At 45.4% G+C, this 12,672-nt stretch overlaps 1 protein-coding gene across 4 annotated transcripts in view; it reads right to left on the bottom strand.

Moving 5' to 3' along the window:
• The window catches only part of LOC138613051 (protein piccolo-like), a 42,044-nt gene that overhangs the window by 19,243 nt on the left and 10,129 nt on the right, over nucleotides 1-12,672 (bottom strand). For all 4 annotated transcript variants that reach the window (XM_069686622.1, XM_069686623.1, XM_069686624.1 and 1 more), the window contains exons 3-7: nucleotides 5,729-12,560; nucleotides 3,693-5,257; nucleotides 3,326-3,591; nucleotides 2,130-2,949; nucleotides 672-1,722 (exon numbers count right to left, since the gene is read on the bottom strand). In XM_069686622.1, the coding sequence (XP_069542723.1) occupies nucleotides 672-1,722; nucleotides 2,130-2,949; nucleotides 3,326-3,591; nucleotides 3,693-5,257; nucleotides 5,729-12,560 (10,534 nt within the window). The remainder of the gene's footprint in view (nucleotides 1-671; nucleotides 1,723-2,129; nucleotides 2,950-3,325; nucleotides 3,592-3,692; nucleotides 5,258-5,728; nucleotides 12,561-12,672) is intronic.

Below are 12,672 nucleotides of genomic sequence, written 5' to 3'. Positions count from 1 at the left end.
GGAATACTGGAAAAACAAAACAGAGAATCCCAAGACACTCCACATTTTTAAAGGATTAAAAATACTCACTTGACAATAATCACTTGTGTCTGCAATTATGTGCCACCACCACCATTTATGCAGAAGTAAATTCTCAGAAATTGTACTATATCTACCATGGATTCCCTTAAGGTGCCCTGTCTAGATACTTTGTTTAGGATGGTTGTAAAATATGTTTTGTTGAAATGTTAAATACATTTAGGCCTGTTTCTAAGAATAGGGAAGCCATAATGTGAACAAGTAGTTAAAACCCATAGATTTTTTTGAACACCAATTATGTTATTACTATTTTTTAAGTGCAAGAATGAACAACTATTGCAAAATAAAAAGACAAAGCATGCTACTGACATCACAGAACAAACATGGATAGAACCGATCAGTGACATACATAAACTCAGGCCAAGAGTGTTATGTATCGGTGAGTATATCCAAAAGAAAGGAACTAGCATGCAAACATCTATGTGACATTTACAGTGACAGGGGGAAATATAGTAATGCACAACCAACACTAATTATCTGGAGAACTTAATGTTGAGAAAGAACCAGTTATGCACAAAGTCAGTAAGACGACTCAGCATTAGCATGCGAGACAAGCAGGTCGAGTTGCTGCAAAAGTCTTAGGTTCCATTTACCTTCACTGTCAGACATTGCACCCTGCAAGTCATCCATGATGAATGCGATGTCTCGATCATAGCCACGTGTCCGAGATTCCTCCCTCATATGTTGCTGTACCTCTGGCAGCGAATGGCTTGACCCAAATTGGTCCCTAGAATCAGCAGAGATAGGAGGGAGAGGTCCAGCCGAGGCTCTTGCCATACCCATAGGCTGCCCCACTGGACTCAGAGGGCTCTCCTCTTCAGAGTTCTGAGCCACAATGGGGATACGGCCCCGGCTTTGGCTGATAGGTAAACTGGTTGGCTTTGCTCTGGCCACCCCAGGGGCAAATGCTGCATCCAGGACCTCTCCTTCTGTTTTAAGTCTAAGTGAAGAGCTGGATAGGTCTCTTTTGATAGATAGATCCAAACCATAAACTGAAGAAGGGCGGGAGGAGGGGCGTGATGAGGGTCGGGAACGGCTTCCACTTGGGTAGGTCCCATCATCTGTGGCTGTGGACCTAATAGTGGATCCCAGTCCAAGGGACTGTCCAAGATTAAGAGAACCAGCTAGATTGGCGCCCAAAGAGGAGCCTAAATATTTTTGCTGCTCAGACAAGTTCTTTCTGATCCCAAATGTAATCTCATCTTGAAGCAACCTAGCTGTAGCAGCCAGATTTGTCACGGAGGAAGCCCCAGATCCCATGTAGTTGCCAAAGTCAGGCTCCAAGTCCCTACTCTCCTGAATTGGGGAAAACTTTGTGATGGCCTTAGGGTCTATCATGGCCTTTTTGTTCTTCATCTGTTTCTGATAAAGCACAGCTGCTGGGAGTTGCTTTGCAGCCTGTTTTTCAAGGGTAAGCCTGCCGATGCTATATTTCTCTCCTTTAGGGAAGTGGCGAAAACTGCTATCACTGGGGAGATACTGAGGAAGGCCCAGGCCTGTTAAGTGTTCAAGTCCCTCGGATCCACGCCTGAACTCCTGCTTAATTTGCTGCTTTAGTAGTTTCAGCTCATAAGGCTCCTCCATAGTGTCATCTTCGCCTTTACCATAACCCTGCAATCGAGATGAGCCTAAAAAATCGGCCACCTAAAAGGGAAAAAAAATATGCCACTTAGTGACCCAACGGACCCATTTTGTCTACTCTTGTTTGTATTTGTTTCAAGTGAGTAGTTTTTGAATGAGTATACTGTACAGGGCTACTGGCATAGTCAGTCCCTTGCAAATTTGTTTGCATTGTGTCTGTATTTACATATGCAAAGTGGAACATATGGATACTTAAATTGGCTTAAATTGGCTTTTGTTTGGCAAATACAACTGTGTCAGCCTAAAAGCAAAAGTTTTGTTTTGCCTCAAACAGCCTAAAAATTCGCATCATTGTAATTAAAAAAGCAGTATACAATGCTCTCACTTTTAGGTATATGCAGAAGGAATTGAGAAAGTTAAGGGGATGAGGAATGTAAAAATAGAACATATTATTTAAGAACAGTATTTACCTCTGCTGTGCGCCTGACTTCTGCTGCCCTTAGTAGCCTGTCTGCCTTGGACAACTCCTTATCAGGCAAGCTGAATCCAGAACTTAATCCGGTGTTGCTTAGCCCTGTAGAGGTCTTGGTGAGCTCCCCAATATCTTCTATCAGCACATAGTTCCTGGCATTGTGATGGTCTATATCAGCATAAAAGGAATCAGCAGAAATGCTAGACATGGGACTAGAGGCCATGCTTCTCTCCTCGAGCCCCAGTCTCAAGTCCAAGTTGCCATACTTGCCCCCAAGATGAGCCACCCCATAGCCACTTTCTGTAGAGGTTGGAACAATAAGCAGAGGCTGGTTGCGCATCACTTCATAGTTGGTGGTGATCTTTGGCTCTAAATCAGATTGTCGTTGCTTTCCCTGCTGCAGGAGCAGAGCATGTTGGTAGCTGCTAGGCTGAGTCTGGGCATGGGAGAGGGATAGAGTTTGGTAAGGAGACACCTGTTGGTGATAAAGGGCCTGTTGCTGATATAAATTCTGTTGGGTGTAGTGGCTGGTGGTTTGGGTCTGTGGAACATACTGGGCATAGTGAGAGTAGGGACTAGTTAGTGTGTTGTATTGGGAATCAGCCTCTGTTTGTGGGGGAATGAATTGGTCAAACTCTGACTGAGGTGCTGTCCGTGGTCTCTCAAGGCCATCACCCCTGGCCTCTCTGATGTTGCTGACCTCACTATCTGACATATAGTCTCTTTCCTCTGCCACCCCCTGAAGATAGGCCCGCTCTCTCTTCTCTCTCTCCTTCAGCAAGGCTTCTTTACGCCGGTTGATACCCATCTCCAGGTATCTACAGCAATAAGAAAAAAGGTACATGTTTTACAATTTCAGCAAAAACATTTCTATTAACATAACAACCGAAGAGGCAAATAACATTCTGGGTTCTCACACATTAGTACCTTACTATGTATGAGTGTGGAGAAGTCTCACTGAATGATGTCAAGGCAGCCTTTTAGCCCATAAGCTATCAAGGTAAGAGGGGAATCATGCAAATGAATTAGGAATAATGATTGGGTGAGAAGGATGCAGGCAATGATATTGGTTACAATCTATTCATGACATGGTTACTATCAATTTTTGTGAATGAATTGATGTCACAGGGTCTGAACAAAGGTGCAAGCCAATATATCCTGACTGGGGTTAATGTTAAATCTGTAGCATCTCACCGTAGCTTGGCATCAATCTCCTTTTCCTCTTCATCTAGCTCAGCCTGTTTCTTGCGAAGTTTAGAAGATTCTCTCTCCACCAGATCAAGCTCCTTGTCAATGTCCTGCAGGATCTTTGCCCTGGCTATTGTTGTACTGCGGGCGAGACGGCGACGAGCAGAGTTGGTGCTGTAGCCTGACCTTCCTGCTAGAGAGTCATCCTCAGGAGGGGGGTCTGGTAGTGTCCGCTTTACCTTCTTACCTGTACCAGAGGGAGAGCCTCGGCTCTAGAAAATAAATTGTACATTTCTCAATCATTCAATTAGGATTAAAACAAATTCAGAATTCTCTATAAAACAGTAATTCATTCCTTTCTGCTGTGACTTACAGAATAGCTGTCCGCATAGTATCCAGCCATCCTGTCTTCAGTGGAAGGACTAAGGGATTTAGGATCAGACAGAGATTTCTGACCAGCCTTTAATATCCTAGGGCCAGAAGAAAATCTGGTTGGGTCAGCAGTCAACATTCTCTGCCCTCCGAGTGACTTTTCCGGAGACAGAGGGGACACTTGGTTGTAGAAGACTTTGGACTTTGAGGGAACATCAGCAGTTAGATGTGTGCTGTAGGCCACCTCAATAGGTGTGTGCCTTCTGTCTGAGTCCGTCTGACAGCTCAGACTGCCACCTCTCTGAGAGTTCTCTGGAGCTGAGATATGTTTGATGATTTCCACTTTAGTGTCCATCTGGACATTGGGCCGTTTAATTGTTCCAGAGTGGTCAGTCTGGACAGATATCTCTGCTACTGTCTGGATAGCAATGCTAGAGACCTTGGAGCTATGTTTCCCATCACTACTATGTTTTCGTGAGCGTCGTCTAGCTTTTGTAGGAGCATCCCATTCATCTTGATCCTCATCATCAGTCTGGGCTGAGCTATCAACATTTCTTTTATTTTTCTTTCTTCTTCCTACATGTTGCTTCTCTGCTGAGTCTTCATCATCCGTCTGCACTCCGCTATCAATTATTTTTTTCCCTGTGTCCTGATCAGCTTGAAGCTTCTTTGCTAAACTACGCTGGTCCTGACCTTCCTCAAACTGTGTTCCAATAGATGGAGTAGACTCGTCTTTCACAGGCCAGTACTGGCCACTGTCCCCTACCCCTGCATATTTAGCGTCTAGAAGGTTACCTGTGGTACCAGTGCTACTATAGTGCTCATCTAGCTGGCGCTGGAGTTGCAGTTGGAGTTGTTGGATTTGTTGTAATTGTTCTTTCTGTTGGGCATAGGTCTCCTGCTGGGCCACCATGTGGGCATGGTGCTCTTCCTCTTGCTGCAGGAGAAGCTGCTGTTTCAGAGCCTGTAGCTCCTCAAGCTCCCTTTGGACCATAAACTGCTCCTGTTCACGGTAACGCTGGATCTCCTGCCTCTCCCACTCTAGCTCCTCAGCAAGGCATATCTGCTTAAGCTTCTCTAGCTCTAGAAACTCCCTCTCCATCTGATACTGGGCCATCTTAGTGTTGTCTAAGCCAGGAAATATTGGGGAGGAGGCTAAGGCATCCAGAGAGGCTGCAATTGCTTCCAGGGTGGTGTCTGAGTACATGTCTGGGTAGCCTGTTATGATATCAGCCAAAGCAGTGGGAAGAAGCTCCTTGGGTAGCCCTGTGTCAAAGGCAAGAATCTGTCCTGGGTCTGTAGTAGGAATGAAACCATACGGATGTGGCAATGACTGGTTCTGCACTGTTGATGTAGGTGTTAAGGTAGTGCTAAAGATGGAGCCCGGCTGAGTTGTAATTGCATACGTTGATGGGACTGGAGCAGCAACAGAGGAGTAAACTATTCCATCTGAGGTTCTAAGAACACTATTTACACCAAATCCAGCTGCAGGGGCCTGGGAGTATGGAGCTGTAGTCATCCCAGGGTAGCTTCCAGTCGCTTTGCTAGTGTAGTCTAGAGCTTTACCTGCCATAATCAAATAAATAGATTTTACTTTATCAAATACATTATCATGTCACATACTGCACTGTATAAGTACTGAAGGTGAGGCATTTTGGATTTGAAAAAGACTCCCACTGCGCATGCATATCTGCAGTCATTTTGGCTAGCAAGATGCAAAACCAAAATATTGAGGGAGAACACGCAGGCACACACATGCATCTGTATGAAGACAAAACAAAAAAAGATTGTGTTAATAATGAATAAAATCATGCATATTGAACAGCAAAGAAATTTGACAAATTAAAAGGAAGCATGACTAAATAAAGTTAAATAAAAATAAATATATTTTCAGTCTGCAAATTATTTCAGAGTAAGGGCACTTTGCAAATAAAATTATAAAATTGATGAAACCAATCAAATACAAGCCCATGGAGCAAGCATAGAGGATGGTAACAAAAAAATCCTGCAAACATGCAGAAATACCACTGAACTCACCAGCAGAAAGTTTTGCAGCAGTAAGGTCTATGGCACCATCTGTGGATCCACTGAGATAGTCATAGTCACTCTTGGGATCATAGGAATACAGTCCTGCCTCTGTCAGGTTTGTCTCAGACATTGAGGATTTTATACCATTCATGCCTTTAATACCATACAGTCCGGCATTATCATATTGATAGTGGTCATCTCTGTAGCCAAAACGGTTGTCAGGCTGGGTTGTGACTGGGGGCTGTGTTCTGCAGCTTCCTGTAAATGGTAATTTGTAGATGACATCACAGCACACACTCCTCCTACCAGCTGTGAGGTCAACTGGAGTTCCATCATCCTCGACAACAGTGGTCACCACTCCTGGGCTTGTGCCAGACAAAGCTACCATAGCTCTTACTGGTCTGTAGTTTGACAAGTCCATGGCCCCTGTGGCCTCTAGAGAAAGGACAGGACCTCCGTTGCTGATAGCTGCTTGGGCCGAAGGTATCGGCTGTTTACCTCCCGAGGAGACTCCAAAGGAAAGATTTATTGGTATGTCTTGAGCTGTTGATGCTACAGCACTGGCTACAGCCTGGGAGTTCACAGGTCTGTATACAATCTGTGCAAGCGGTTCGAACGGTTTGTATGTGGTTAGAGGCAGAGGCAATGACATAACAGGGCCTTGCAAATCAAGCGGTTTCTCTGCTGGTGTGTTGTTATATGAAGAAATGGTGGCTGTACATGTCACTATTGTGATACTGTCGGTGACAACAGACAGTGTGGTTGCAGGAGTGATCTCTGCACTAAGATTTACTATCTCAGGCTGCACTGCTGTAATTTGACGCAAACTAGAGTCACTTGAAACAGACTGTCGACATGACTCAGGTGGTGTCAGATCCATGCCTTGTTCAGTCATCTTTACTCCAACCTTCATGGTACGCAAGTCAATAACATCACCAGGGTAGATTATCTTTCCATTCCGTTTGGGCAAAGGCTGGACTTTAGCTATGTCCGGTTGGATGGTTATTGCTACACTGGGTGGAGGTACCTGTGGAAGTCTTTCATGGACCACAGAAACAGTGGTCCTTTGGACCTCTGTGGTGACCACCTGAGTGACCAAGTTAGGCAGGCTTTCAGGAGGCTGGCCTGAGGTGGAAATTGAAGAGGAATACATGTGACTCATACTGGAGACTACCTTTTCTGGTCCTCGAATCTCTTGGCTCTCAATGGACTCTTGTTGAATTTTAGTGATTGTGACTGGAGCAAGGTTCTGTGAGGTGGGCATTGAGGTTCTCCTGGTGTATGCCTCAGTGGTTATTATCTCTAGAGGGTGATCATATTCTGATGAATAATTTAATACTTGTGGTATTTGTTCCGTTGAAGGAATAGATCCTCTTCTGTAGGGGAACTGAACTGGATGACCATCAATAGGAATATCTTTCTCTGCTGGCAAGTTTACCACCTGTGCCAATGGTAACTTTTGCTGCATGGTTATGGATTCTCTTCTGGTGGTAGCAAAGGCTTCAGTCGTAACCACCTCTGTGGGTGTTTCATATGCTGAAGGATAGGTAAATATCTCACTTTTGGTGTATGGGGGCTGTGCTATGGATGATATAGATGTCCTCCTCCTACTGGTTGTTTCCTCAGTTGTAATGACTCCCACTGGCATCCCAGCCATAGGCTGCACCACTGATGTTGGTATTGTAGCTCTTCTTACATCAACATCCTTTGTTATAATTTCCGTTGGTGTTTCACGCTCAGGCTGCAAAGCTATGATCTCCAGTGGCAGTGTTGAATGTGACATGACTGAGGATGTATTTGCTCCATAGACCTGTGGCATGTAAGTACCAGAAGGTACTTCTGGCTGCACTGCCATTTGTTGGATTCCCATCACAAGCGTTGATGGTATGACTTCAACAACTGGAGGATTCGTCAGATTAGAAACTGTAGGTAGTGGCATAACCTTAGCTACATCAGGTGTTGGGGTAACTTCAGCTACTATGTGTAGAGGATAAGGTACTGGAGATACAGTTGCTACTGATGGTATTCTTACATCGAGGTCAGTTGTAATGACCTCTGTAGGTAACTCAAACTTTGTAGGGAGGGTCACCTCATCAGCTACAAGAAGTGGTTGCTGCTGAGGCAGCTGCTCTGTCACGAAGGGCAGAATGTCTAATGGCTGAACAGTTTTTGGTACGGATTGAAGTTCAGCAATGGCGAAAGTATTGTTTAAACCTTGTGGCCATTCTTGCTCTACTTGAGCTGTCATTTCTGCTACCATAAATTGCTGATGAACAGGAATTTGCTGACTCGGTCCTGGTAATGGTGATCTTATAGGCACTGCCTCAGTGACAATGACATCAGTAGGAATATCCTGTTCTCTTTCGGGTATTTCTATTTGAGTTTCAACTTGAGAATAAAGAACAGTTGAGGAGACTGTAGGTGGTTTATCTTGGGGAATAAGTGCATGTAACGGTACCTCAGGTCGGACTGGCACAGCAACAAATTCTGTTAAAGGCTGTTGCTGCCCAGGTAGACTTTGTATTGCGGCCTGAGGAATTATTGCTACAGCTGAAACCTCTGGTGGAACTGTTATCGCCTCTGCAGCTTTCTTTGGATGCTGAACAACAGATGGTTTGGTCTGTGCACTTACTGTGGCTTGGATGGTTAGTGGTTGAATAGGAAACTTTTGCTCTTGGGGAATTGCTATGTCATCAGAGATTGTTTCAGTTAGTGGTAGTGGCTGAGTATCTGATTGTTGTTGTTGTTGTTGGACGTATGGTTTCTTAATTGGAGCAGGCACACTTTGTGCCTGAATAGATGTGTCCTGACCTGATGACACTGAGATGACATCAACCACAGATATTGGGAGTTGTACTTCAGAAGGCACAGAGTCTCTCCTGGCTCTAACAGCAACTACCGCCAAGGGAGTCACTTGCTCAACTGCCACAGTTGGAGCTACATGTATTGGAGACTGATGCCTTACAGTGGGGACAGACGCTCTTCTGACTGCAGCCTGTGCTGAAAATGCATCAGTGGGTGTTTTCTGCTCTAATGGTGTAGTCCGTACCCCTGTCACTTTCGTAGATGGGATGGAGCCACGTCTTACAGGTGCCTGGACTGTTATTCCTTCTGTTGGTGAACCAGGCTCAGATGGAAGGGTTATCACTACATAGGTTTGTAAACATTTGACATGTCTTGGAGACAAAGGGGACTTAGGAGATGTTGCCCCCAACTTAGACTCCACAGGGCGTGTCAGGCTAAGTGACAAAGCATTTGGAGGTTCTTTGGTCCTGGGCAGTGTTGCAGCTTTAGGAACCACATGAGGAGGTGGCTTGACACTCTCTCCTGGCTTGTGGCTGAAAACCAGTCCAGCTGGAATTGATATAGGCTTTGGTGGTATGGGTGGAGGAGGCTTGGTGGTATGACTGGGACCAGATGTTGTAACAGAAACTTGTCCTTCTGTTGCTGTAGCAATTGTCACAACAGCAGAAACTGGTGCCTTTGAATAAACAGTTGACCTGGGTAGTGTGCTAGGAGCAGGAGGAGGTGTATCTGCTACTGGTATTTCTACTGTGTCTAAAACTGTTATCCCTGCCATAGGTTTAGGTGGTAGTGTTGGAGCTGAAGCCAACACCATACTGGATACTGGGGCTGTATCTGTACTGGGTGTATCTGAGGCAGGTTGTGTGGCTTTTTGACTAGTCAGAGACGGAATGGAAGCTATTGGCCCTGTGCTAGATATGTCTTGTTGGATTTTTCCACGCAGAGATATGTTTTCCCCACTGGGGACTATAATGACCACATGCCCTTGTCTTGTTTGGGTTACTATTTGAGCCGCACTTTCTGATTGTTTGTCATCCATCCTTGGCTGTATGTCTACAACCACTGACTGCATTGGCTGGCCAGCTGTTGTGGTTCCCATAGCTAAGGTGGTGGTCATAATAGGGGTGGCATGTTGTGCAGCCCTTACAAGTGGCAACTCTGAGGTAGGCTCAGATAATGACACTGAAGTAGACCGAGGGGGAGGTGGGGGTGGAACCTTCTTTTTGACTATAGTAGTTGATGCTGAAACTGATGCCGGCCCCTGAGCTGTTCGACTTGGTGCTGGGACTACCACAGGGTGCATAGATGGAACAGTTGGTTGTACTGGGATTGAGTGTACCACTTTAGCTTGGGCTTGAGCCGGGGTAGTTACATGTGCTGAGACTGGTACAGGGGCTTGTGCAGAGATTGGAGATGTTGTTGAAACCAGGTCAGGCATCTGGACTATGACTGGACCAGGACATGAGGCCAAAGTGACAGAAGCAGAAATGATGTGGGCTGAAGCTGGAGTGGAGACTGCAACAGGTGTTGCAGCCACTTGGGCCATAGGTTTAGATGAGACAACAATAGGTGCTGGACTCGGTGCTGAGACCTGTATAACAGCTGGAGCCTCGGAAGGCACCTGTGATGGAGATGACACCAAGTCTGGCATTTGAACAACAACAGGTTCCAGAGGGGGCATTTCCACTGGGGCTGATGCAGGGGCTGATGCAGGGGCTTCAGCTGCGAAAGCTGTAAGCTGAACGTGAATGGCTTGGGCTTTGGATGGATCAGACACCACATCTGGTATAGTAACAACTGTGGCAGAAGATGGTGGTGAGATCTCTGGAATTGATTGGGTTAAAAATGAAGTTGGAGGTGTTGGTGTGGACAGTGGAGTTGAATCTGATGAAAGAGGAGTTTGCGCCTGGAATGATGATGAAGATGTAGCATTAGAAGCCAAACTTGAATCTGGAGTTGCTGGTGAAGTTGGAGGAGACATAGGCGATACAGGGGAAGGTGTTGTGGTAAGTTCTGGGGCTGATATTGGCATTGGAATAGGTTTTGGTTCTGGAATTTCGCAGACCACAGAGATAGGCTCGATCTCAGCAATTTCAGACAAAGGTGGGCTTATTGATGGATCTTCTTTAGTCTCAGAGTCATCACTGGGTGTAATGTCAGAGGAAATACCAACACCGTACTCGTCAGCAAGACTATCATCCTCTTCCTCCCCTGAAGAACACTGGGTAATCTTGAGGTCTGGTATGGGGAACAATGCCTTTCTGAGTGCCGGATCTTGAGGCACCATAGGCCTAACAAAACCTATAGATCCACTCATAGTACTAGGAATAGTAGTGACCTCAGAGCGCTTAGGGGGTTCAGAGGGGCGTGGTGGAGCTGGCCGTTTCTTTTTCTTCACTGGCACTTCACTGGAAGTTTCTGTACTTGTAAAAGGCATATCAATATTTTCAGTAGGTGACATCTCTTCCGTGGGTATTGCCACCACACAGGTCTCAACGATTGCCATAGGACTAGTGACCATTGATGAGGAAGTATCCATGGCAGTCTGGGCCTGTTGAAACTCTTGCTCTATCATCATCAGTTCTCTCTTTTTCTGCATCATCTCTTCATAAACCTCCTCTGGAGACCTGAGTTTTTTTAGATTTTCAGAGCCATTGTCGGGTTTGGAGTCTTCCTCATGAAATTCACTCATCTGGAGTTCAGGCTCCACAACTAAGGATTCATAAAGGTAGTCCTCTATTGCCATTCCTCCATAGAGTGGCTCAATATCAGGAGGACTCTCCCCTGGAATAGCTTTTGTCTTCTGAATAATTTCTTCATATGCTTCTTCGGCACTCTTCAGTGTTTTTGCCACTGTATACCTCTCCTCAAATGGATCAGGGGAAGTGTATGGTATCACTGTTGGTGAAGGTTTGCGTCCTCTCTGTACAGCTCGTCTCGCGTCTGGTTCCGATTCCATACTTACAGAGAACTGAGAGCCAGATGTTCTATTGGTTTCATCAATAACTGTGACCTGTCTCAGATCCTCTGTGGAGGAGGTATCTTCTGTTGGAGTCCTTAATTGGCCATGGGCCCTTAGTTCATCTTTGTCTTTCCTAGTCCTTTCTTCCTCCTTTGTCCTTTCTTCCTCAGAGGAGTCTTCAATGGTAGGGAGAGGCTGGGTTGGCTGCCTGTGTTTACCTTTGCGATGCTGTTTGTCCCCTTTGACCTTCCTGTGACTAGGACTGCTATCACTGTCTTCCTCCAGGGATGAGGCTGATGTAGGTGAAGATCCTGGAGTAAAGCTAGATACCTGAACACTAGATGATCCTTTTGACAGGGATTCTGTGATGCTCTCTACTTCTTCATCAGTGCTTTGTCTCTGCCTCAAGACTGGAATAGCTTTCTTAAAAGTAGTGTTAGGCATAGTTTCAGGAACCTCTTGAGTCGTTGTAATGTCCGTTTTGGGGGCTATTCTCCTGGCTAGGCTGCCTTCATTTTCTGTGCTACTTTTTCGAGACAGTGATTTGGCTGTCACTGAAGCATTTTCAAGCTCAACCTCCTCGATAGCTTCCACATTTTCCAAATTCTCTTCTTTCTCATCTTCTGAAAGAGACATTTCTTCATCACCCATACCCATTATCTGCCTGCGGATGAATTCTTCATCTTCCATGTTGGAGTCAGCACTTTCCGTTTTGACGTCTTCCTCGCTGGATGAAACATTGCTAACCTTCAGCCTTCTCCTCTGAGCTGTTGGTGAGGGTGAGGGTGTGATCTCACTTTCACTGCTCTCATCCATTACTTGAAAACTTAGGCGCCTTCTTTCAGCTTTAACCCCCTCCTTTACTGTCATGGATGGATCTGTGTTTACATCGTCTCTACTTGCATCACTAACCACCTGCCCATCCTTGAATTCCTGTGATATAGGTAAAATCTGGGGTTGATCTTCATCATGCTCCTCTGATTTGGATTTAGGCCCAGTAGTTGTCACAGGAACAATTATGTTTTCCTGTTCAGCCTGCCCAGCATGGATTTCCTTTTTGTTTTCATCTTGGTCCTAAAATGTGAAAAAAAAGATAACTGTGAATAAATGTACTTGATTAGGAAATCTGACTTCATTGGACAAACACTGCCAGATATTTTATCTTATTTTTCTTTTAACTGTATGG

The sequence above is a fragment of the Semicossyphus pulcher genome, unplaced genomic scaffold, assembly GCF_022749685.1.
Source record: "Semicossyphus pulcher isolate SPU_LCO1_2020_fin unplaced genomic scaffold, fSemPul1.0.p SCAF_8, whole genome shotgun sequence".
Classification (NCBI taxonomy): domain Eukaryota; kingdom Metazoa; phylum Chordata; class Actinopteri; order Labriformes; family Labridae; genus Semicossyphus; species Semicossyphus pulcher.
The sequence above is the reverse complement of the archived record's forward strand: the minus strand, read 5'-3'. Positions and strand labels throughout refer to the sequence as shown.